At 50.3% G+C, this 25,105-nt stretch overlaps 1 protein-coding gene across 1 annotated transcript in view; it reads left to right on the top strand.

Annotated features, from left to right (window-relative positions):
* The window catches only part of fndc3ba (fibronectin type III domain containing 3Ba), a 285,397-nt gene that overhangs the window by 138,640 nt on the left and 121,652 nt on the right, over positions 1–25,105 (top strand). Inside the window, exons 7-9 of the mRNA XM_078564466.1 lie at positions 7,192–7,349; positions 9,425–9,484; positions 10,577–10,715. Coding sequence (XP_078420592.1) covers positions 7,192–7,349; positions 9,425–9,484; positions 10,577–10,715 — 357 coding nt within the window. The remainder of the gene's footprint in view (positions 1–7,191; positions 7,350–9,424; positions 9,485–10,576; positions 10,716–25,105) is intronic.

Here is a 25,105-nt window from a genome sequence, read left to right as displayed (position 1 = left end):
AGCGTTTGGGGACAACTCGGGCGTCTCTGCCTTTGGAATGAGGAAGGGTCTGGGAGACGGTTTCAGTACCTCCATAGCCCCAACTTACGCAGAGAGTGGGTAGAAAGTAGAGCTCACTATCGCAGGAAGCGATCGAGGAGAAACTTTAAATCAGAAACTAGACAAGTACGTGGGAACAAAGGGAACAGAGAGATTTACTGAAAGCCTGGAGTGAGGTCGATGGAATGGAAGGAGACGTGTGTAGATAATAAACAGAATAGATGGGCTGAATGGCCTATGGTTCTATGTAGTTTATGCCTAGAAACACCCAGATCCTAAGCCATCCCATTCAATTCGATTGGACCCTCATTGCATCCTGATCTCATTCCCACCTGAATCCCATTCTTTCCCACCTCATCTCATCTCCCTTGTCCAACCCTTCTGTAATCCCATCCCATCCCATCCTCTTGTTGGCTGGGTTCACTGATCAAGGAGGATTGCAGTGAGGGGGTGGAAGGCCCTGGAGTCTGCAGGAATGAGAGAATCATCTCCCACATTCTGGTGGACAAGGCAGAGGTGGGGAGATGAGGAGAAAGGATCTATCGAATTAGCCCCCATTCCCCGTGCTAATTCAATAGATCCTTCAAAGAGCCAAGACAGGCATGATGGGCCAAATGGCCTCTTCCTGTGCTGTAAATGTGGAGGGAGGAAGTCATGAGGACACCGAAAAAGGTTGGTTTTTATTTTGCGTTTTCTTTGAACACTTTCAACCACAACGACGCATTTATAAAGCACCTAAAATAATCTAATAGTCTAAAGCACTTGGTAGGAGCATATTAAAAGAACAATGCACGGAGCCACATCAGGAGATATTAGGACAGGTGACCAAAAACTTGGCCAGAGAGGAAGGTTTAAGTGAGTGTCTTAATGGAGGAAAGCGAGGTAAAGAAATGGAGAGGTTTAGGGAGGGAATTCTGGAACCTGGGGCCCAGGCAGCCAAAGGCACAGCCACCAATGGTGGAGCGATTAAAAATTGGGACTGCACAAGAGGCCAGAGCTAGAGGAACGCAGGGTATCTCGGGGGGTGTTGTGGGGCAGTGGGGGTGATTACAGTGATAGGGACGGCTGAAGCCATGGAGGGATTTGAAAACAAGGACGAGAATTTTTAAACCAAGACTTTTGTTTGTGTCTGGGAGCCAGTGCAGGTCAGTGAGCGCAGGAGTGATGGGCGGAATAGGACTTGGTGCGAATTAAGACATGGGCGGCGGAGTTTTGGGTGACTTCAAGTTTACGGAGGGTGGAATGTGGGAACCAGCCAGGAGTGCGATGGAATAGGCCAGGGTTCAGCCGCAGATGAGCTGAGAGGGGTGAAGTCGGGCGATGCTACAGAGGTGGAAATAGGCAATCTTAACGATGGCACAAGTTTTGTTTTTATATTCGTTCACGGCGCGTGGGCGTCGCTGGCTAGGCCAACATTTTTTATTGTCCATCCCTAATTGTCCTCGAGAAGGTGGTCAGAGGTCAGAGGCCAGAGGCTCGTGAGGTCAGAAACTCCTGCTGGGATCAAAGGTGGCACCAAGTTTATAGAAACATTGGAGATGGTGGTTGTTGGGGGTGATTGTGGGGTTAGGTACGAGGGGAGCAAAGGCTGTTTGACTGAGCGGGGGCACTTGCAGGGTGAGGTCGTGTGATGAAACCTCCTGGAATACGTCCACCTGGAGTTGGCAACCTTAATCTCTGGGAAGAAGAATTCAGCGAGTGAGGGGTCAACAAGTTGTGGAATTGTCTCCCTGGGGAGACAGTTAATAATGATCCATACAAATAAAAACAAGATGGATTTCTTCCAGAAAGTAACATTTTGGGGTCCAATATCTGAGTAATTTGAGACCTGTGGGCTGAGTGGAACCAGGTGCCTTTTGGACCCGTGGTTTCTAAAGCTCTCCCACCCACTGGAGGTTTTTCTCACCACATATATTTGGCTATAGTAGATTCATCAATAGCGATTGATCACTGTGACTAATCAATAACTCCATTATCGTTGTAAGAGTTGACTACCGGGATGGGAGATGAATTCTATGGACCATGGGTCAGTTCCTAAGACCCGAGCTTTGAAAACCTTTTGCTGTTGTGTAGTTTGTAGTTTTCCCACCAGATGGCCCACTATGACCAGCAAATGGAGCTCAGCGTTAACTTTGTCTTTGATGAATTCTGTCGGAGACTTTCGCCTTCGAGGGCTGCTCCGTACTCTGGCACACCCTCCCCTCCCCTCCCCTACCCTCCCTTCCCCTCCCCTCCCCTCCCCTCCCTTCCCCTCCCCTCCCCTCCCCTCCCGTTACAGAAAGCGCCTGGGTTCCATTTACTTTAACTCAGCAAAACCTACAGGCCTGACATTAACCTGGGCTCGAGAGTTGAGGATGTGTGGGGGTGAGATGGGTGCAGATGCTTCCAGCTCCCTGCAGTGTGGGAACCAGTGATTTAACCTCACCCCCCACCCCCCCCGAAACTCCGCAGCACCCCAGCTCGATGCAGGAGGTGGTGTTTAGACACTGCCTGGCCCACTGAGTGTTCAAAGCACTGACTGTCCTTATTCTCAGATACCACAACTCGTCTTACGTAACTCTTTTAAGATAATAAAACTTTGCAAGATGCCTCACAGGAACAACTGGACCCTGTGCCACCTGAGGAGACATTAGAACAGGTGACCAGAAGCTTGGTCAGAGAGATTGAGTTTAAGGAGTGTCTTAAAGGAGGAGAGGGAAGTGGAGAGGTTCAGGGAGGGGAATTCCAGAGCTTAGGGCCCAGGCAGCTGAAGGCACTGCCACTAATGATGGAGGGGTTAAAATCGGGGATGTGCAAGAAGCTGGAATTGGAGGAGTGCAGCGATCTGTGAGAGCTGGGGGAGGGGGCGGCTGGAGGAGATTAGAGAGACACGGAGGTAAAAGTAGGGAAAATCCCAAGATATTCTCTAAGTATATCAATGGGAAGAGGATAACCAGGGAAAGAGTAGGGCCCATTAGGGACCAAGAGGGCAATCTATGGGTGGAGCCAGAGGACATCGGTAGAGTGTTGAACAAATACTTCACATCCGTCTTCACCCAAGAGAATGAGGATGAAGGTATGGAACTCGGGGAGAGAGACTGCGAGGTTCTTGAGCAAATTGATATAGGGAGTGACAAGGTATTGGAGGTGTTGGCAGGCTTAAAAGTGGACAAATCTCCAGGTCTGGATGATTTGTGTCCCAGACTGCTGAGGGAGGCAAGGGAGGAGATCGCAGGGGCTCTGACCCAAATTTTTAATTCCTCTCTGGCCATGGGGGAGGTGCCAGAGGACTGGAGAACAGCTAATGTAGTTCCGCTATTTAAGAAGGGTTGTGAAGATAAGCCAGGGAACTACAGACCAGTGAGTCTCACGTCAGTGGTAGGGAAACTACTGGAGAAAAGTCTGAAGGAGAGAATCTATCTCCACTTGGAGAGGCGAGGTTTGATCAGGGATAGTCAGCATGGCTTTGTCAGAGGGAGGTCATACCTAACAAATTTGATTGAATTTTTTGAGGAGGTGACCAGGTGTGTAGATGAGGGTAGTGTAGTTGATGTAGTTTATATGGATTTCAGCAAAGACTTTGACAAGGTCCCACATGGGAGACTTATAAAGAAGGCAACTGCACATGGGATACAGGATAATTTGATAAGGTGGATTCAAAATTGGCTTAGTTGTAGGAGACAGAGGGTGCTGACAGAAGGATGCTTTAGTGACTGGAAGCCAGTGTCCAGTGGCGTACCACAGGGGTCTGTGCTGGGTCCCCTATTATTTGTCATTTATATAAACAACATAGATGACTATGTGGGGGGTAGGATTAGTAAGTTTGCGGATGACACAAAGATTGGCCGGGTGGTTAACAGTGAGGTTGAGTGTCTTGGGCTACAGGAAGATATGGACGGGATGGTCAAATGGGCAGATAAGTGGCAGATGGAATTTAACCATGAAAAGTGTGAGATGATACACTTTGGAAGGAGTAATTTGACAAGGAAGTATTCAATGAAAGGCATGACACTAGGAAGTTCTGAGGAACAAAGGGACCTTGGTGTGTGTGTCCATAGATCTCTGAAGGCAGAGCGGCATGTTAGTGGGGTGGTGAAAAAGGCATATGGGATACTTGCCTTTATCAATCGAGGCATAGATTACAAAAGTAGGTAGATCATGTTAGAGTTGTATAGAACCTTGGTGAGGCCACAGCTGGAGTACTGTGTGCAGTTCTGGTCACCACATTATAGGAAGGATGTGATTGCACTGGAGGGGGTGCAGAGGAGATTCACCAGGATGTTGCCTGGGATGAAACATTTAAGTTATGAAGAGAGGTTGGATAGACTTGGGTTGTTTTCGTTGGAGCAGAGAAGACTGAGGGGCGACCTGATCGAGGTGTACAAGATTATGAGGGGCATGGACAGGGTGGATAGGGAGCAGCTGTTCCCCTTAGTTGAAGGGTCAGTCACGAGGGGACATAAGTTCAAGATGAGGGGCAGGAGGTTTAGGGGGGATGTGAAGAAAAACTTTTTTACCCAGAGGGTGGTGACGGTTTGGAATGCGATGCCTGGGAGGGTGGTGGAGGCGGGTTGCCTCACATCCTTTAAAAAGTACCTGGATGAGCACTTGGCACATCACAACATTCAAGGCTCTGGGCCAAGTGCTGGTAAATGGGATTAGGTAGGTAGGTCAGGTGTTTCTCGCGTATCAGTGCAGACTCGATGGGCCGAAGGGCCTCTTCTGCACTTTGTGATTCTGTGAGGCCTTTGAGGGATTTGAAAACAAGGATGGAAGTTGGAGGTGATGCCAGATGAGGAACCTCTGCAGGTTAAAGAGCAGACAGTGTGATGAGTGAGAGGGACTTGGTGTGAGTTAGGATGCACAGTTTGCTTAATAACTTAGAGGAAGTTTTGCTCCCTCTTTCCTCGCTGGTGTAATAGCCCATTGAGCCACTGGGGGGGGCTAGTAAGCAGATTGTCTCAGGTCTCGTGGTTGGTTGCCCCAGGACCTCAGTTTTGTGACTAAGTTTGATTGGAGGAAACAAACTGGAGAAACTTCATGTCCCATACACCAGAGTTGCTGTTTTTTGCTTTTCACTTTCACAAATGAGCATTTCTGAACAGTTTGAATTCTTAGAATTTTGCTTTCGAATTCACGCAATTTTTACTATTCAGAAAAATTACTCAACAACAATGTGCATTTATATAGCACAATTAGCATAGCAACACATCCCACAGTGCACTTGGAGGTGGGAGGGGTGAAGATTCAGGACATGGGAGCTGATGTCTGCTGTCCTCGTACTGTTTATGGGTAATAACTGTGAGTTTGGCGGGAGGTGTGTGATGTTTGAACGCACTGAAGATTAGACCAGGGTCTAAGTAAGATGTTGCACAGCTGAATAGGCTGAAGATGGGGCAAAAGGTGATAAATTAACTTAAGTGTCTTTTCCAGGTTGAGCTGGGGGAGGGGTGCAGAGTGAAGGTTTCGAGAGTGAGTGAGGAGTGAGAGTAAATGGGAGTGAAGGCCAGGGGGAGGAGTAGGGAGAAGAGGCACAGGCAGCGAGGGGAGTGTGGTGCGAAGGGGATGAAAGAGAAATGGGAATGAGCAAGAACGTGGCGAACGAAGCTGAGGGGAGAGCAGGGGGCGGATGAGGGCGTGAGCAAGCGTAGAGTGTCTGGGGGAATGAGCGCAGTGGCAAGAGAGGGAGAGCACGTGCGGTGGGGAGAGAATGAGGCTAGGCCGCAGCCTATCTGTAAGGCCAGAAGAATTACACCAATTCAACTCCATCGTTCACTCATCGCCTTTGCAACCTCAGACTTCTGCTTAATCCTGAGCTCAGCTTCTGACCTCAAATTCTCCATCTCCAAGAATGTCTAGTTCCGCCTCCATTACACCAGCCATCTCCACCCCGGCCTCATTCCCATCTGCTACTGAGAATGAAGAGCTGGTCGGGAGAGAATTGGACTCTCCGAGGCTGGAGATGTCAAAGGTGGTGATGAATGGGGGAGCAGCAGATGGGTGATGTTGGGGAGGTTGAAGTAACGGGTCTTGGTAATGGAGAGGATTTCTGAAGCACCCTCCCTTCATCCTTGTTTGTTCAAATCAAGACTCAACTACTGGCCACTCCTCCAACCCACTGGTGTCCAACACCTTAAAGGACTCCTCATCTCTCTCGTATTCCTCTTCACTCTACAACTGACCAATTCGCTGTGTGAAAATCACTACTTACCTAGTCTTCTCTCTCACTCTGTCCAGTCCTCGTGATGTCTTGGACAATACTGATCCTTCATAACTGGAGAAGATTCAGAAAAGATTTGCAAGGATAACAGCAGAACTGAGAGGCTATAACCATCAGGAAAGACGGGATAAACTGGGACTCTTTTCTTTATCAGAGAGAAGATTGAAGAATGACCGAATAAAGACCTTGAAAATTATGGAAAGGGCTGATCAGGTAGACAAAGGGAAGGCGTTTCCATTTGAGTTGGAATCCAAAACTAGGGATCATTAATATAAGATGGTCACCACTAAATCCAATCGGGAATTCAGGAGAAACCTCTTTACTCAGAGTTTGGTGAGAATGTGGAACTCGCTACCACAGGGAGTGGTTGCACAAATGACACAGAAAAGGAGAAACACAAACGGAAAATGCTGGAAAAACTCAGCAGCTCTGACAGCATCTGTGGAGAGAGAAACAGAGTTAATGTTTCGAGTCTGTGTGACTCTTCTTCAGAGCTAAAGAGAAGTAGAAATGCGATGAAATTTATACTGTTTAAGGTGGGGATGGAGGGGGTGAAGCTGGATAGAAGGCCAGCGATAGGTGGGGGCAAAGGAGAGATTGACAAAGATGTCATGGACTAAAGGACAAAGAGGGTGTTAATGGTTCAGGCTAAAGGAGGTGCTGATGGTGGCATTAAGATCAGAAAGCAGAATGTGATAATAGCAGGACAAGGGTAAGCGCTCTGGAAAGAACAACATGAACAAGATAGCCCTTGTGGGGGTAGGATGGGGGGAGGGTAAAGCAGAAGTTGGATAAACACTTGAACGAGAAGGGAACAGAAAGATATGTTGATAGCGCGAGATGAAGTAGGGTGGGTGGAATCTCATGTGGAGCATATACACCAGCATAGAGCAGTGGGCTGAATGGCCTGTTTCAGTGCGATTTAATTGTGTCTTATGTGTTCTCTTTACCAGGTGTCCAATGTCCAGGCCAGGGCAGCTCTGCTCAGCTGGGCCCCTCCTGTAGGCCTGACCAATGGGGACAAGCACACCAACAGCCTGCCGTACACCTGTAACTATGAAGTAGCCTCTTCGGATAAGGGAAAGGACGGGAAGTACAAGATTATTTATAGGTGAGAAAACCCAACATCTAGAAAACCACGCTGCTGTTGGGAAGAACGTGAGTGACTGGGGAAAAAAACCATTTGCATTTCAGGCATTCAGTGTCAGTGCCCTGAGGATAGGTACAGCACGGGGTTAGATACAGAGTAAAGCTCCCTCTACACTGTCCCCATCAAACACTCCCAGGACAGGTACAGCACGGGGTTAGATACAGAGTAAAGCTCCCTCTACACTGTCCCCATCAAACACTCCCAGGACAGGTACAGCACGGGGTTAGATACAGAGTAAAGCTCCCTCTACACTGTCCCCATCAAACACTCCCAGGACAGGTACAGCACGGGGTTAGATACAGAGTAAAGCTCCTTCTACACTCTCCCCATCAAACACTCCCAGGACAGGTACAGCACGGGGTTAGATACAGAGTAAAGCTCCCTTTACACCGTCCCCATCAAACACTCGCAGGACAGGTACAGCACGGGGTTAGATACAGTGTAAAGCTCCCTTTACACTGTCCCCATCAAACACTCCCAGGGCAGGTACAGCACGGGGTTAGATACAGAGTAAAGCTCCCTTTACACCGTCCCCATCAAACACTCGCAGGACAGGTACAGCACAGGGTTAGATACAGAGTAAAGCTCCCTTTACACCGTCCCCATCAAACACTCGCAGGACAGGTACAGCACAGGATTAGATACAGAGTAAAGCTCCCTCTACACTGCCCCCATCAAACACTCCCAGGACAGGTACAGCATGGGGTTGGATACAGAGTAAAGCTCCCTTTACACTGTCCCCATCAAACACTCCCAGGACAGGCACAGCACGGGGTTAGATACAGAGTAAAGCTCCCTCTACACTGTCCCCATCAAACACTCCCAGGACAGGTACAGCACGGGGTTAGATACAGAGTAAAGCTCCCTCTACACTGTCCCCAGCAAACACTCCCAGGACAGGCACAGCACGGGGTTAGATACAGAGTAAAGCTCCCTCTACACTGTCCCCATCAAACACTCCCAGGATAGGTACAGCACGGGGTTAGATACAGAGTAAAGCTCCCTCTACACCCTCCCCATCAAACACTCGCAGGACAGGTAATACATGAGTTAGAAGAATGATTAATTGGAATTGAGTCGACGCACTGTGCTTTGACAATGAGTCAGAGTGCATGGTGAAGATCATAGGAGTTCAATTGAGCTCAAATCATTTTTGCTGAGCACTCTTGGCTTAGCTGCTGTTCTCTGGAATTTCCAGAGTGAACTTCACCCCACAGTAGTGGCCAATTTGTGACAGGTTCCTGTCTGGCACCCCCGCTGATCCAGAAGACCAATCAGGAACCCATTTGTTTAGATATTTTGATTTCCAGTTTCCCTCCCTTTGATAGCTTGGGCCTTTTCTCCACCTCCTCGTGTGATGCAGACATCTCCACGTGTGCCCGACCCTAGAGCAGAGATGTCGAGGCCTTGGAGAGTCTGCAGAGGAGATTCCTGAGAATGGTGCCAGAGGTGGGGGTGGGGGGTGGGGTTAGTGACGTGGAGAGACTAGCGAAGCTGGAGTTGGAGCAGGAGAAGGTTAAGGGGAGATTTAATAGAGGAGTTCAAAATCATGAAGGATTTTGACAGAATGAATAAGGAGAAACTGTTTCCACTGGTAGGAGTGTCGGTAACCAGAAAGCACAGGTTTATGTGATTGATAGAAGGTCCCAAGGGGTCATGAGGAACGTAGGAAATAGGAGCAGATGTAGGCCATTCGGCCCCTCGTGCCTGCTCCGCTATTCAACTAGACCATTGCTGATCTCCCACCTTGAAGACATTTTCCAGCTGCAACATTCGATATCCCTTGATATCTCTAGAATCGAGAATAATTTTTACACAGCGAGTTGTTGTGATCTGGAAGGTGCTGCCTGAAAGGGCGGTGGAAGCAGATTCAATAGGAACGTTCAATGGAAGGCAGTTGCAGGGCTATGGGAAAGAGCATGGAGGGGGGGGAGGTTTAACTTGGTAGCTCTTCCAAAGAGCTAGCATAGACACGATGGGCTGAGTGGCCACCCTCTGAGCTTCAATTCTAATCAGTTTGTTTGCACTATTTTCAGTGGAGGAGATTTAGAATGCAGCCTGACTGATTTACAACCAACAACGGACTATCACATCAGGTAAGCATGCTTGGAGAGATAACTCAAGTGGAATAATTGTTTGGTAGTACAGAACTTGAATCTTGTTGAAAAGAGGTTGATGGAGGTTTTCATCTTGCACTCATCAGGACAAAGGCAAGAATGCTAAATTTCAAACAATCACCATGATTTATACTTTATAGTATCATGATCTATAGAGGCAAGTCAACTGCCAGATGTGATTCCGTGTTTGGGCAGCACTTGGTGAACACTCCTGAGTGCGCTAATAGCTACACTTACAACCAGTTTTAAGATCATCAGTTGCATTCATAACGTGAAATAAAAACAAACGTGCTGGAAAAAACTCAGCACATCTGGCAGCATCTGTGGAGAGAGAAACCGAGTTAATGTTTCGAGTTCAATGTGACTTTTTTTTTGCTATTTGCTTTTATTTTAGAGCTCGTAATGTGGCTCATTGACACTTGCAAGAAGCTGCATACATTCATACACAGGGACCCGCTCGCTGAGAACTAAAGGAATGTGCTCAAGCCGTGCAACTTTTTTGAGTTACCCAGGTACCTGGGAAGCCTATGGTTCCCTGTGCTTTCTCCATGGCATTGGCTCAGCCAATCCGAGTCCACTTGCCAACCAATCGGCTCCCTTTTCTCCTGTAGTATAAATTGTTGTGAGTGTTTGAAATTTTTGGCATTCTTGTGTTTGTCCTGATGAGTGCAAGACGAAAAGTTTCAGCAAGTTGTCTCTGTTTTCAGCAATATTCAATGGATTTTGTTCGCAAACAAAATTCTGATTGGTAACACCCCAGAATATTGATTTTAATTGAGAAATTTGGGTTAGGGTGAAAAATTCTTACAACTCGAAATTCACTTGTGGTTAGTCTGGGGTTGTCGGGACTGCCCTGTAGTCTCGAGATGTTGAAACTTAATCTTTAGAACATCTCTGGGAGTAACACTAAGGAGAAAGATCACTGTGGCATAAAATAGAATTCTCCTTTGTTAAACAAAGTTTATCAGGAATAGAAATGTTAGAGATTGGGGGTGGGGGGAGAGAAAGCTGTTGGGACTGACCTCTGTTGACCCTTGGTTTTCATGCTGCCTCTCGCCTCTTCCTTCCCAGAGTTTCCACAATCTACAATTCAGTGAAAGGATCATATTCAGAACCAGTCAGTTTCACCACGCAGAGCTGTGCCCCAGACACTCCATCCCCACCAAAACTCTCTCATCGCACCAAAAGCACACTGACCGTACAATGGAAGGTAAGAGTTGATACTGGAACCAAAAGCATTAAACAATGAGGACAGGTTACATAGACTAGGTTATCACTGCATAACACTGGGAAAATTACTGGTGGGGACAGGTCTGTTACTGAAAAACACTGGGGTGCAGTACTGGTGGGGACGGGTCTGTCACTGTATAACACTGGGGTACAGTACTGGTGGGGACAGGATTGTCACTGTATAACACTGGGTACAGTATTGGTGGGGATGGGTCTGTCACTGTATAACACTGGGGTACAGTATTGGTGGGGACGGGTCTGTCACTGTATAACACGGGTATAGTACTGGTGGGGACAGGTCTGTCTCTGTATAACACTGGGGTACAGTACTGGTGGGGACAGGTCTGTCACTGTATAACACGGGTACAGTACTGGTGGGGACAGAACTGTCAGTGTATAACACTGGGGTACAGTACTTGTGGGGACAGGTCTGTCACTGTATAACACTTGGGTACAGTACTGGTGGGGACAGGTCTGTCTCTGTATAACATTGGGGTACAGTACTGGTGGGGACAGGTCTGTCACTGTAAAACATTGGGGTACAGTACTGGTGGGGACAGGTCTGTCACTGTATAACATGGGTACAGTACTGGTGGGGACAGGTCTGTCACTGTATAACACTGGGGTACAGTACTGGTGGGGACAGGTCTGTCACTGTATAACACTGGGGTACAGTACTGGTGGGGACGGGTCTGTCACTGTATAACACTGGGGTATAGTACTGGTGGGGACAGGTCTGTCACTGTATAACACTGGGGTACAGTACTGGTGGGGACAGGTCTGTCACTGTATAACACTGGGGTACAGTACTGGTGGGGACAGGTCTGTCACTGTATAACACTGGGGTACAGTACTGGTGGGGACAGGTCTGTCACTGTATAACACTGGGGTATAGTACTGGTGGGGACAGGTCTGTCACTGTATTACACTGGGGTACAGTACTGGTGGGGACAGGTCTGTCACTGTATAACACTTGGATACAGTACTGGTGGGGACAGGTCTGTCTCTGTATAACACTAGGGTACAGTACTGGTGGGGACAGGTCTGTCACGGTATAACACTGGGGTACAGTACTGGTGGGGACAGGTCTGTCACTGTATAACACTGGGGTACAGTACTGGTGGGGACAGGTCTGTCACTGTATAACACTGGGGTACAGTACTGGTGGGGACGGGTATGTCACTGTACAACACTGGGATACAGTGTTGGTGGGGACAGGCCTGTCACTGTATAACACTGGGGTACAGTACTGGTAGCGACGGGTCTGTCACTGTATAACACTGGGATACAGTACTGGTGGGGACAGGTCTGTCACTGTATAACACTGGGGTACAGTACTGGTGGGGACAGGTCTGTCACTGTATAACACTGGGGTACAGTACTGGTGGGGGCAGGTCTGTCACTGTATAACACTTGGGTACGGTACTGGTGGGGACAGGTCTGTCTCTGTATAACACTGGGGTACGGTACTGGTAGGGACAGGTCTGTCACTGTATAATACGGGTACAGTACTGGTGGGGACAGAACTGTCAGTGTATAACACTGGGGTACAGTAGTTGTGGGGACAGGTCTGTCACTGTATAACACTTGGGTACAGTACTGGTGGGGACAGGTCTGTCTCTGTATAACACTGGGGTACGGTACTGGTGGAGACAGGTCTGTCACTGTATATCACTGGGGTACAGTACTGGTGGGGACAGGTCTGTCACTGTAAAACACTGGGGTACAGTACTGGTGGGGACAGGTCTGTCACTGTATAACACTGGGGTACAGTACTGGTGGGGACGGGTCTGTCACTGTATAACACTGGGATACAGTGCTGGTGGGGACAGGGCTGTCACTGTATAACACTGGGGTACAGTACCGGCGGGGACAGGTCTGTCAGTGTATAACACTGGGGTACAGTACTGGTGGGGACAGGTCTGTCACTGTATAACACTGGGATACAGTACTGCTGGGGACAGGTCTGTCACTGTATAACACTGGGGTACAGTACTGGTGGGGACAGGTCTGTCACTGTGTAACACTGGGGTACAGTACTGGTGGCAACGGGTCTGTCACTGTATAACACGGGTACAGTACTGGTGGGGACAGGTCTGTCACTGTATAACACTGGGGTATAGTACTGTTGGGGACAGGTCTGTCACTGTATAACACTGGGGTACAGTACTGGTGGGGACAGGTCTGTCACTGTATAACACTGGGGTACAGTACTGGTGGGGGACAGGCCTGTCACTGTATAACACGGGGTACAGTATTGGTGGGGACGGGTCTGTCACTGTATAACACTGGGGTACAGTATTGGTGGGGACAGGTCTGTCACTGTATAACACTGGGGTATAGTACTGGTGGGGACAGGTCTGTCACTGTATTACACTGGGGTACAGTACTGGTGGGGACAGGTCTGTCACGGTATAACACTGGGGTACAGTACTGGTGGGGACAGGTCTGTCACTGTATAACACTGGGGTACAGTACTGGTGGGGACAGGTCTGTCACTGTATAACACTGGGGTACAGTACTGGTGGGGACGGGTCTGTCACTGTACAACACTGGGATACAGTGCTGGTGGGGACAGGCCTGTCACTGTATAACACTGGGGTACAGTACTGGTAGCGACGGGTCTGTCACTGTATAACACTGGGATACAGTACTGGTGGGGACAGGTCTGTCACTGTATAACACTGGGGTACAGTACTGGTGGGGACAGGTCTGTCACTGTATAACACTGGGGTACAGTACTGGTGGGGGCAGGTCTGTCACTGTATAACACTTGGGTACGGTACGGGTGGGGACAGGTCTGTCTCTGTATAACACTGGGGTACGGTACTGGTGGGGACAGGTCTGTCACTGTATAACACTGGGGTACAGTACTGGTGGGGTCAGGTCTGTCACTGTAAAACACTGGGGTACAGTACTGGTGGGGACAGGTCTGTCACTGTATAACACTGGGGTACAGTACTGGTAGGGACGGGTCTGTCACTGTATAACACTGGGATACAGTGCTGGTGGGGGCAGGGCTGTCACTGTATAACACTGGGGTACAGTACTGGTGGGGACAGGTCTGTCACTGGATAACACTGGGATACAGTGCTGGTGGGGACAGGTCTGTCACTGTATAACACTGGGGTACAGTACTGGTAGGGACGGGTCTGTCACTGTATAACACTGGGATACAGTGCTGGTGGGGGCAGGGCTGTCACTGTATAACACTGGGGTACAGTACCGGTGGGGACAGGTCTGTCACTGTATAACACTGGGGTACAGTACTGGTGGGGACAGGTCTGTCACTGGATAACACTGGGATACAGTGCTGGTGGGGACAGGTCTGTCACTGTATAACACTGGGGTACAGTACTGGTGGCGACGGGTCTGTCACTGTATAACACTGGGATACAGTACTGGTGGGGACAGGTGTGTCACTGTATAACACTGGGGTACAGTACTGGTGGGGGACAGGTCTGTCACTGTATAACACTGGGTACAGTATTGGTGGGGACGGGTCTGTCACTGTATAACACTGGGGTACAGTATTGGTGGAGACGGGTCTGTCACTGTATAACACTGGGGTACAGTACTGGTGGGGACAGGTCTGTCACTGTATAACACTGGGGTATAGTACTGGAGGGGACAGGTCTGTCACTGTATAACACTGGGGTACAGTACTGGTGGGGACAGGTCTGTCACTGTATAACACTTGGATACAGTACTGATGGGGACAGGTCTGTCTCTGTATAACACTGGGGTACAGTACTGGTGGGGACAGGTCTGTCACGGTATAACACTGGGGTACAGTACTGGTGGGGACAGGTCTGTCACTGTATAACACTGGGGTACAGTACTGGTGGGGACAGGTCTGTCACTGTATAACACTGGGGTACAGTACTGGTGGGGACAGGTCTGTCACTGGATAACACTGGGATACGGTACTGGTGGGGACAGGTCTGTCACTGTATAGCACTGGGGTACAGTACTGGTGGGGACAGGTCTGTCACTGTAAAACACTGGGGTACAGTACTGGTGGGGACGGGTCTGTCACTGTATAACACTGGGATACAGTGCTGGTGGGGACAGGCCTGTCACTGTATAACACTGGGGTACAGTACTGGTGGGAACGGGTCTGTCAATGTATAACACTGGGATACAGTGCTGGTGGGGACAGGTCTGTCACTGTATAACACTGGGGTACAGTACTGGTAGCGACGGGCCTGTCACTGTGTAACACTGGGATACAGTACTGGTGGGGACAGGTCTGTCACTGTATAACACTGGGGTACAGTACTGGTGGGGACAGGTCTGTCACTGTATAACACTGGGGTACAGTACTGGTGGGGATAGGTCTGTCACTGTATAACACTGGGGTACAGTACTGGTGGGGGCAGGTCTGTCACTGTATAACACTGGGATACAGTACTGGTGGGGACAGGCCTGTCACTGTATAACACTGGGGTACAGTACTAGTGTGGACAGGTCTGTCACTGTATAACACTGGGGTACAGTACTGGTGGGGACAGGTCTGTCACTGTATAACACTGGGTACAGTATTGGTGGGGACGGGTCTGTCGCTGTATAACACTGGGGTACAGTATTGGTGGGGACGGGTCTGTCACTGTATAACACTGGGGTACAGTACTGGTGGGGACAGGTCTGTCACTGTATAACACTGGGGTATAGTACTGGAGGGGACAGGTCTGTCACTGTATAACACTGGGGTACAGTACTGGTGGGGACAGGTCTGTCACTGTATAACACTTGGATACAGTACTGATGGGGACAGGTCTGTCTCTGTATAACACTGGGGTACAGTACTGGTGGGGACAGGTCTGTCACGGTATAACACTGGGGTACAGTACTGGTGGGGACAGGTGTGTCACTGTATAACACTGGGGTACAGTACTGGTGGGGACAGGTCTGTCACTGTATAACACTGGGGTACAGTACTGGTGGGGACAGGTCTGTCACTGGATAACACTGGGATACGGTACTGGTGGGGACGGGTCTGTCACTGTATAACACTGGGGTACAGTACTGGTGGGGACAGGTCTGTCACTGTAAAACACTGGGGTACAGTACTGGTGGGGACGGGTCTGTCACTGTATAACACTGGGATACAGTGCTGGTGGGGACAGGCCTGTCACTGTATAACACTGGGCTACAGTACTGGTGGGAACGGGTCTGTCAATGTATAACACTGGGATACAGTGCTGGTGGGGACAGGTCTGTCACTGTGTAACACTGGGGTACAGTACTGGTAGCGACGGGCCTGTCACTGTATAACACTGGGATACAGTACTGGTGGGGACAGGTCTGACACTGTATAACACTGGGGTACAGTACTGGTGGGGACAGGTCTGTCACTGTATAACACTGGGGTCCAGTACTGGTGGGGATAGCTCTGTCACTGTATAACACTGGGGTACAGTACTGGTGGGGGCAGGTCTGTCACTGTATAACACTGGGATACAGTACTGGTGGGGACAGGCCTGTCACTGTATAACACTGGGGTACAGTACTAGTGTGGACAGGTCTGTCACTGTATAACACTGGGGTACAGTACTGGTGGGGACAGGTCTGTCACTGTATAACACTGGGGTACAGCACTGGTGGGGACAGGTCTGTCAAAGTATTACACTGGGGTACAGTACTGGTGGGGACAGGTCTGTCACTGTATAACACTTGGATACAGTACTGGTGGGGACAGGTCTGTCTCTGTATAACACTGGGGTACAGTACTGGTGGGGACAGGACTGTCACGGTATAACACTGGAGTACAGTACTGGTGGGGAAAGGTCTGTCACTGTATAACACTGGGGTACGGTACTGGTGGGGACAGGTCTGCCACTGTATAACACTGGGGTACGGTACTGGTGGGGACAGGTCTGTCACTGTATAACACTGGGAGACGGTACTGCTGGGGACAGGTCTGTCACTGTATAACACTGGGGTACAGTACTGGTGGGGACAGGTCTGTCACTGTAAAACACTGGGATACAGTACTGGTGGGGACGGGTCTGTCACTGTACAACACTGGGATACAGTGCTGGTGGGGACAGGCCTGTCACTGTATAACACTGGGGTACAGTGCTGGTGGGGACGGTTCTGTCACTGTATCACACTGGGATACAGTGCTGGAGGGGACAGGTCTGTCACTGTATAACACTGGGGTACAGTACTGGTAGCGACGGGTCTGTCACTGTATAACACTGGGATACAGTACTGGTGGGGACAGGTCTGTCACTGTATAACACTGGGGTACAGTACTGGTGGGGACAGGTCTGTCACTGTATAACACTGGGGTACAGTACTGGTGGGGACAGGTCTGTCACTGTATAACACTGGGGTACAGTACTGGTGGGGGCAGGTCTGTCACTGTATAACACTGGGATACAGTACTGGTGGGGACAGGTCTGTCACTGTATAACACTGGGGTACAGTACTGGTGGGGACAGGTCTGTCACTGTATAACACTTGGGTACTGTACTGGTGGGGACAGGTCTGTCTCTGTATAACACTGGGGTACGGTACTGGTGGGGACAGGTCTCTCACTGTATAACACTGGGGTACAGTACTGGTGGGGACAGGTCTGTCACTGTAAAACACTGGGGTACAGTACTGGTGGGGACAGGTCTGTCACTGTATAACACTGGGGTACAGTACTGGTGGGGACGGTCTGTCACTGTATAACACTGGGATACAGTGCTGGTGGGGACAGGGCTGTCACTGTATAACACTGGGGTACAGTACCGGCGGGGACAGGCCTGTCACTGTATAACACTGGGGGACAGTACTGGTGGGGATGCGTCTGTCACTGTATAACACTGGGATACAGTGCTGGTGAGGACAGGTCTGTCACTGTATAACACTGGGGTACAGTGCTGGTGGGGACAGGCCTGTCACTGTATAACACTGGGGTACAGTACTGGTGTGGACAGGTCTGTCACTGTATAACACTGGGGTACAGTACTGGCGGGGACAGGTCTGTCACTGTATAACATTGGGGTACAGCACTGGTGGGGATAGGTCTGTCACTGTATAACACTGGGGTACAGTACTGGTGGGGACAGGTCTGTCACTGTATAACACTTCGATACAGTACTGGTGGGGACAGGTCTGTCTCTGTATAACACTGGGGTACAGTACTGGTGGGGACAGGTCTGTCACTGTATAACACTGGAGTACAGTACTGGTGGGGACAGGTCTGTCACTGTATAACACTGGGGTACAGTACTGGTGGGGACAGGTCTGTCACTGTATAACACTGGGGTACGGTACTGGTGGGGACAGGTCTGTCACTGTATAACACTGGGATACGGTACTGCTGGGGACAGGTCTGTCACTGTATAACACTGGGGTACAGTACTGGTGGGGACAGGTCTGTCACTGTAAAACACTGGGATACAGTACTGGTGGGGACGGGTCTGTCACTGTACAACACTGGGATACAGTGCTGGTGGGGACAGGCCTGTCACTGTATAACACTGGGGTACAGTACTGGTGGGGACGGTTCTGTCACTGTATCACAGTGGGATACAGTGCTGGTGGGGACAGGTCTGTCACTGTATAACACTGGGGTACAGCACTGGTAGCGACGGGTCTGTCACTGTATAACACTGGGATACAGTACTGGTGGGGACAGGTCTGTCACTGTATAACACTGGGGTACAGTACTGCTGGGGACAGGTCTGTCACTGTATAACACTGGGGTACAGTACTGGTGGGGACAGGTCTGTCACTGTATAACACTGGGGTACAGTACTGGTGGGGACAGGTCTGTCACTGTATAACACTGGGATACAGTACTGGTGGGGACAGGTCTGTCACTGTATAACACTGGGGTACAGTACTGGTGGGGGCAGGTCTGTCACTGTGTAACACTTGGTTACAGTACTGGTGGGGACAGGTCTGTCACTGTAAAACACTTGGGTACAGTACTGGTGGGGACAGGTCTGTCACTGTATAACACTGGGTAAAGTACTGGTGGGGACGGGCCTGTCACTGTATAACACTGGGATACAGTGCTGGTGGGGACAGGGCTGTCACTGTATAACACTGGGGTACAGTACCGGTGGGGACAGGTCTGTCACTGTATAACACTGGGGTACAGTACTGGTGGGGACGCGTCTGTCACTGTATAACACTGGGATACAGTGCTGCTGGGGACAGGTCTGTCACTCTATAACACTGGGGTACAGTACTGGTGGCGACGGGTCTGTCACTGTATAACACTGGGATACAGTACTGGTGTGGACAGGTGTGTCACTGTATATCACTGGGGTACAGTACTGGTGGGGGACAGGTCTGTCACTGTATAACACTGGTTACAGTATTGGTGGGGATCGGTCTGTGACTGTATAACACGGGTACAATACTGGTGGGGACAGGTCTGTCACTGTATAACACTGGGGTATAATACTGGTGGGGACAGGTCTGTCACTGTATAACACTGGGATACAGTACTGGTGGGGACAGGTCTGTCACTGTATAATACTGGGGTACAGTACTGGTGGGGGACAGGCCTGTCACTGTATAACACTGGGTACAGTATTGGTGGGGACGGGTCTGTCACTGTATAACACTGGGGTACAGTATTGGTGGGGACGGGTCTGTCACTGTATAACACTGGGGTACAGTACTGGTGGGGACAGGTCTGTCACTGTATAACACTGGGGTATAGTACTGGTGGGGACAGGTCTTTCACTGTATAACACTGGGGTACAGCACTGGTGGGGACAGGTCTGTCAGTGTATAACACTTGGATACAGTACTAGTGGGGACAAGTCTGTCTCTGTATAACACTGGGGTACAGTACTGGTGGGGACAGGTCTGTCACGGTATAACACTGGGGTACAGTACTGGTGGGGACAGGTCTGTCACTGTATAACACTGGGGTATAGTACTGGTGGGGACAGGTCTGTCACTGTATAACACTGGGGTACAGTACTGGTAGCGAGGGGCCTGTCACTGTATAACACTGGGATACAGTACTGGTGGGGACAGGCCTGTCACTGTATAACACTGGGGTACAGTACTGGTGGGGACAGGTCTGTCACTGTATAACACTGGGGTACAGTACTGGTGGGGACAGGTCTGTCACTGTATAACACTGGGGTACAGTACTGGTGGGGGCAGGTCTGTCACTGTATAACACTGGGATACAGTACAGGTGGGGACAGGGCTTCACTGTATAACACTGGGGTACAGTACTGGTGGGGGCAGGTCTGTCACTGTATAACACTGGGGTACAGTACTAGTGGGGACAGGTCTGTCACTGTATAACACTGCGGTTCAGTACTGGTGGGGACAGGTCTGTCACTGTATAACACTGGGATACAGTACTGGTTGGGACAGGCCTGTCACTGTATAACACTGGGGTTCAGTACTGGTGGGGACGGGTCTGTCAATGTATAACACTGGGATACAGTGCTGGTGGGGACAGGTCTGTCACTGTATAACAATGGGGTACAGTACTGGTAGCGATGGGTCTGTCACTGTATAACACTGGGATACAGTACTGGTGGGGACAGGTCTGTCACTGTATAACACTGGGGTACAGTACTGGAGGGGACAGGTCTGTCACTGTATAACACTGGGGTACAGTACTGGTGGGGATAGGTCTGTCACTTTATAACACTGGGGTACAGTACTGGTGGGGGCAGGTCTGTCACTGTATAACACTGGGATACAGTACTGGTGGGGACAGGTCTGTCACTGTATAACACTGGGGTACAGTGCTGGTGTGGACAGGTCTGTCACTGTATAACACTGGGGTACAGTACTGGTGGGGACAGGTCTGTCACTGTATAACACTGGGGTACAGCACCGGTGGGGACAGGTCTGTCACTGTATTACACTGGGGTACAGTACTGGTGGGGACAGGTCTGTCACTGTATAACACTTGGATACAGTACTGGTGGGGACAGGTCTGTCTCTGTATAACACTGGGGTACAGTACTGGTGGGGACAGGTCTGTCACGGTATAACACTGGAGTACAGTACTGGTGGGGACAGGTCTGTCACTGTATAACACTGGGGTACAGTACTGGTGGGGACAGGTCTGTCACTGTATAACACTTGGGTACAGTTCTGGTGGGGACAGGTCTGTCACGGTAATACACTGGGATACAGTACTGGTGGGGACGCGTCTGTCACTGTACAACACTGGGATACAGTGCTGGTGGGGACAGGCCTGTCACTGTATAACACTGGGGTACAGTACTGGTGGGGACGGTTCTGTCACTGTATAACACTGGGATACAGTGCTGGTGGGGACAGGTCTGTCACTGTATAACACTGGGGTACAGTACTGGTGGGGACAGGTCTGTCACTGTATAACACTGGGGTACAGTACTGGTGGGGACAGGTCTGTCACTGTATAACACTGGGATACAGTGCTGGTGGGGACAGGGCTGTCACTGTATAACACTGGGGTACAGTACCGGTGGGGCCAGGTCTGTCACTGTATAACACTGGGGTACAGTACTGGTGGCGACGGGTCTGCCACTGTATAACACTGGGATACAGTACTGGTGGGGACAGGTGTGTCACTTTATAACACTGGGGTACAGTACTGGTGGGGGACAGGTCTGTCACTGTATAACACTGGTTACAGTATTGGTGGGGATGGGTCTGTCACTGTATAACACTGGGGTACAGTATTGGTGGGGACGGGTCTGTCACTGTATAACACTGGGGTACAGTACTGGTGGGGGACAGGCCTGTCACTGTCTAACACTGGGGTACAGTACTGGTGGGGACAGGTCTGTCACTGTCTAACACTGGGGTATAGTACTGGTGGGGACAGGTCTGTCACTGTATAACACTGGGGTACAGTACTGGTGGGGACAGGTCTGTCACTGTATAACACTGGGGTACAGTACTGATGGGGACAGGTCTGTCACTGTATAACACTGGGATACGGTACTGGTGGGGACAGGTCTGTCACTGTATAACACTGGGGTACAGTACTGGTGGGGACAGGTCTGTCACTGTGTAACACTGGGGTACAGTACTGGTGGGGACGGGTCTGTCACTCTATAACACTGGGATACAGTGCTGGTGGGGACAGGTCTGTCACTGTATAACACTGGGGTACAGTACTGGTAGCGACAGGTCTGTCACTGTATAACACTGGGATACAGTACTGGTGGGGACAGGTCTGTCACTGTATAACACTGGGGTACAGTACTGGTGGGGACAGGTCTGTCACTGTGTAACACTGGGGTACAGTACTGGTAGGGACAGGTCTGTCACTGTATAACACTGCGGTTCAGTACTGGTGGGGACAGGTCTGTCACTGTATAACACTGGGATACAGTACTGGTTGGGACAGGCCTGTCACTGTATAACACTGGGGTTCAGTACTGGTGGGGACGGGTCTGTCAATGTATAACACTGGGATACAGTGCTGGTGGGGACAGGTCTGTCACTGTATAACAATGGGGTACAGTACTGGTAGCGATGGGTCTGTCACTGTATAACACTGGGATACAGTACTGGTGGGGACAGGTCTGTCACTGTATAACACTGGGGTACAGTACTGGTGGGGACAGGTCTGTCACTGTATAACACTGGGGTACAGTACTGGTGGGGATAGGTCTGTCACTGTATAACACTGGGGTACAGTACTTGTGGGGGCAGGTCTGTCACTGTATAACATTGGGATACAGTACTGGTGGGGACAGGTCTGTCACTGTATAACACTGGGGTACAGTGCTGGTGTGGACAGGTCTGTCACTGTATAACACTGGGGTACAGTACTGGTGGGGACAGGTCTGTCACTGTATAACACTGGGGTACAGCACCGGTGGGGACAGGTCTGTCACTGTATTACACTGGGGTACAGTACTGGTGGGGCCAGGTCTGTCACTGTATAACACTTGGATACAGTACTGGTGGGGACAGGTCTGTCTCTGTATAACACTGGGGTACAGTACTGGTGGGGACAGGTCTGTCACGGTATAACACTGGAGTACAGTACTGGTGGGGACAGGTCTGTCACTGTATAACACTGGGGTACAGTACTGGTGGGGACAGGTCTGTCACTGTATAACACTTGGGTACAGTTCTGGTGGGGACAGGTCTGTCACGGTAATACACTGGGATACAGTACTGGTGGGGACGCGTCTGTCACTGTACAACACTGGGATACAGTGCTGGTGGGGACAGGCCTGTCACTGTATAACACTGGGGTACAGTACTGGTGGGGACGGTTCTGTCACTGTATAACACTGGGATACAGTGCTGGTGGGGACAGGTCTGTCACTGTATAACACTGGGGTACAGTACTGGTGGGGACAGGTCTGTCACTGTATAACACTGGGGTACAGTACTGGTGGGGACAGGTCTGTCACTGTATAACACTGGGATACAGTGCTGGTGGGGACAGGGCTGTCACTTTATAACACTGGGGTACAGTACCGGTGGGGCCAGGTCTGTCACTGTATAACACTGGGGTACAGTACTGGTGGCGACGGGTCTGCCACTGTATAACACTGGGATACAGTACTGGTGGGGACAGGTGTGTCACTTTATAACACTGGGGTACAGTACTGGTGGGGGACAGGTCTGTCACTGTATAACACTGGTTACAGTATTGGTGGGGATGGGTCTGTCACTGTATAACACTGGGGTACAGTATTGGTGGGGACGGGTCTGTCACTGTATAACACTGGGGTACAGTACTGGTGGGGGACAGGCCTGTCACTGTCTAACACTGGGGTACAGTACTGGTGGGGACAGGTCTGTCACTGTCTAACACTGGGGTATAGTACTGGTGGGGACAGGTCTGTCACTGTATAACACTGGGGTACAGTACTGGTGGGGACAGGTCTGTCACTGTATAACACTGGGGTACAGTACTGATGGGGACAGGTCTGTCACTGTATAACACTGGGATACGGTACTGGTGGGGACAGGTCTGTCACTGTATAACACTGGGGTACAGTACTGGTGGGGACAGGTCTGTCACTGTGTAACACTGGGGTACAGTACTGGTGGGGACGGGTCTGTCACTCTATAACACTGGGATACAGTGCTGGTGGGGACAGGTCTGTCACTGTATAACACTGGGGTACAGTACTGGTAGCGACAGGTCTGTCACTGTATAACACTGGGATACAGTACTGGTGGGGACAGGTCTGTCACTGTATAACACTGGGGTACAGTACTGGTGGGGACAGGTCTGTCACTGTGTAACACTGGGGTACAGTACTGGTGGGGACAGGTCTGTCACTGTCTAACACTGGGGTACATTACTGGTGGGGGCAGGTCTGTCACTGTATAACACTGGGATACAGTACTGGTGGGGACAGGGCTTTCACTGTATAACACTGGGGTAAAGTACTGGTGGGGGCAGGTCTGTCACTGTATTACACTGGGGTACAGTACTGGTGGGGACAGGTCTGTCACTGTATAACACTGCGGTTCAGTACTGGTGGGGACAGGTCTGTCACTGTATAACACTGGGATACAGTACTGGTGGGGGCAGGTCTGTCACTGTATAACACTGGGATACAGTACTGCTGGGGACAGGTCTGTCACTGTATAACACTGGGGTACAGTACTGGTGGGGACAGGTCTGTCACTGTATAACACTGGGGTACAGTACTGGTGTGGACAGGTCTGTCACTGTATATCACTGGGGTACAGTACTGGTGGGGACAGGTCTGTCACTTTATAATACTGGGGTACAGCACTGGTGGGGACAGGTCTGTCACTGTGTAACACTGGGGTACAGTACTGGTGGGGGAAGGTCTGTCACTGTATAACACTGGGGTACAGTACTGGTGGGGACAGGTCTGTCACTGTATAACACTGGGGTACAGTCTGGTGGGGACAGGTCTGTCACTGTATAACACTGGGGTACAGTACTGGTGGGGACAGGTCTGTCACTGTATAACACTGGGCTACAGTACTGGTGGGGTCAGGTCTGTCACTATAACACTGGGGTATAGTACTGGTGGGGACAGGTCTGTCACTGTATAACACTTGGATACAGTACTGATGGGGACAGGTCTGTCTCTGTATAACACTGGGGTACAGTACTGGTGGGGACAGGTCTGTCACGGTATAACACTGGGGTACAGTACTGGTGGGGACAGGTGTGTCACTGTATAACACTGGGGTACAGTACTGGTGGGGACAGGTCTGTCACTGTATAACACTGGGGTACAGTACTGGTGGGGACAGGTCTGTCACTGGATAACACTGGGATACGGTACTGGTGGGGACAGGTCTGTCACTGTATAACACTGGGGTACAGTACTGGTGGGGACAGGTCTGTCACTGTAAAACACTGGGGTACAGTACTGGTGGGGACGGGTCTGTCACTGTATAACACTGGGATACAGTGCTGGTGGGGACAGGCCTGTC

This window comes from Cetorhinus maximus, chromosome 19 (assembly GCF_964194155.1).
Source record: "Cetorhinus maximus chromosome 19, sCetMax3.hap1.1, whole genome shotgun sequence".
NCBI classification, from domain to species: Eukaryota; Metazoa; Chordata; class Chondrichthyes; order Lamniformes; family Cetorhinidae; genus Cetorhinus; species Cetorhinus maximus.
Note: the sequence above shows the minus strand (reverse complement) of the source record. Positions and strands in the feature narration are given on the sequence as shown.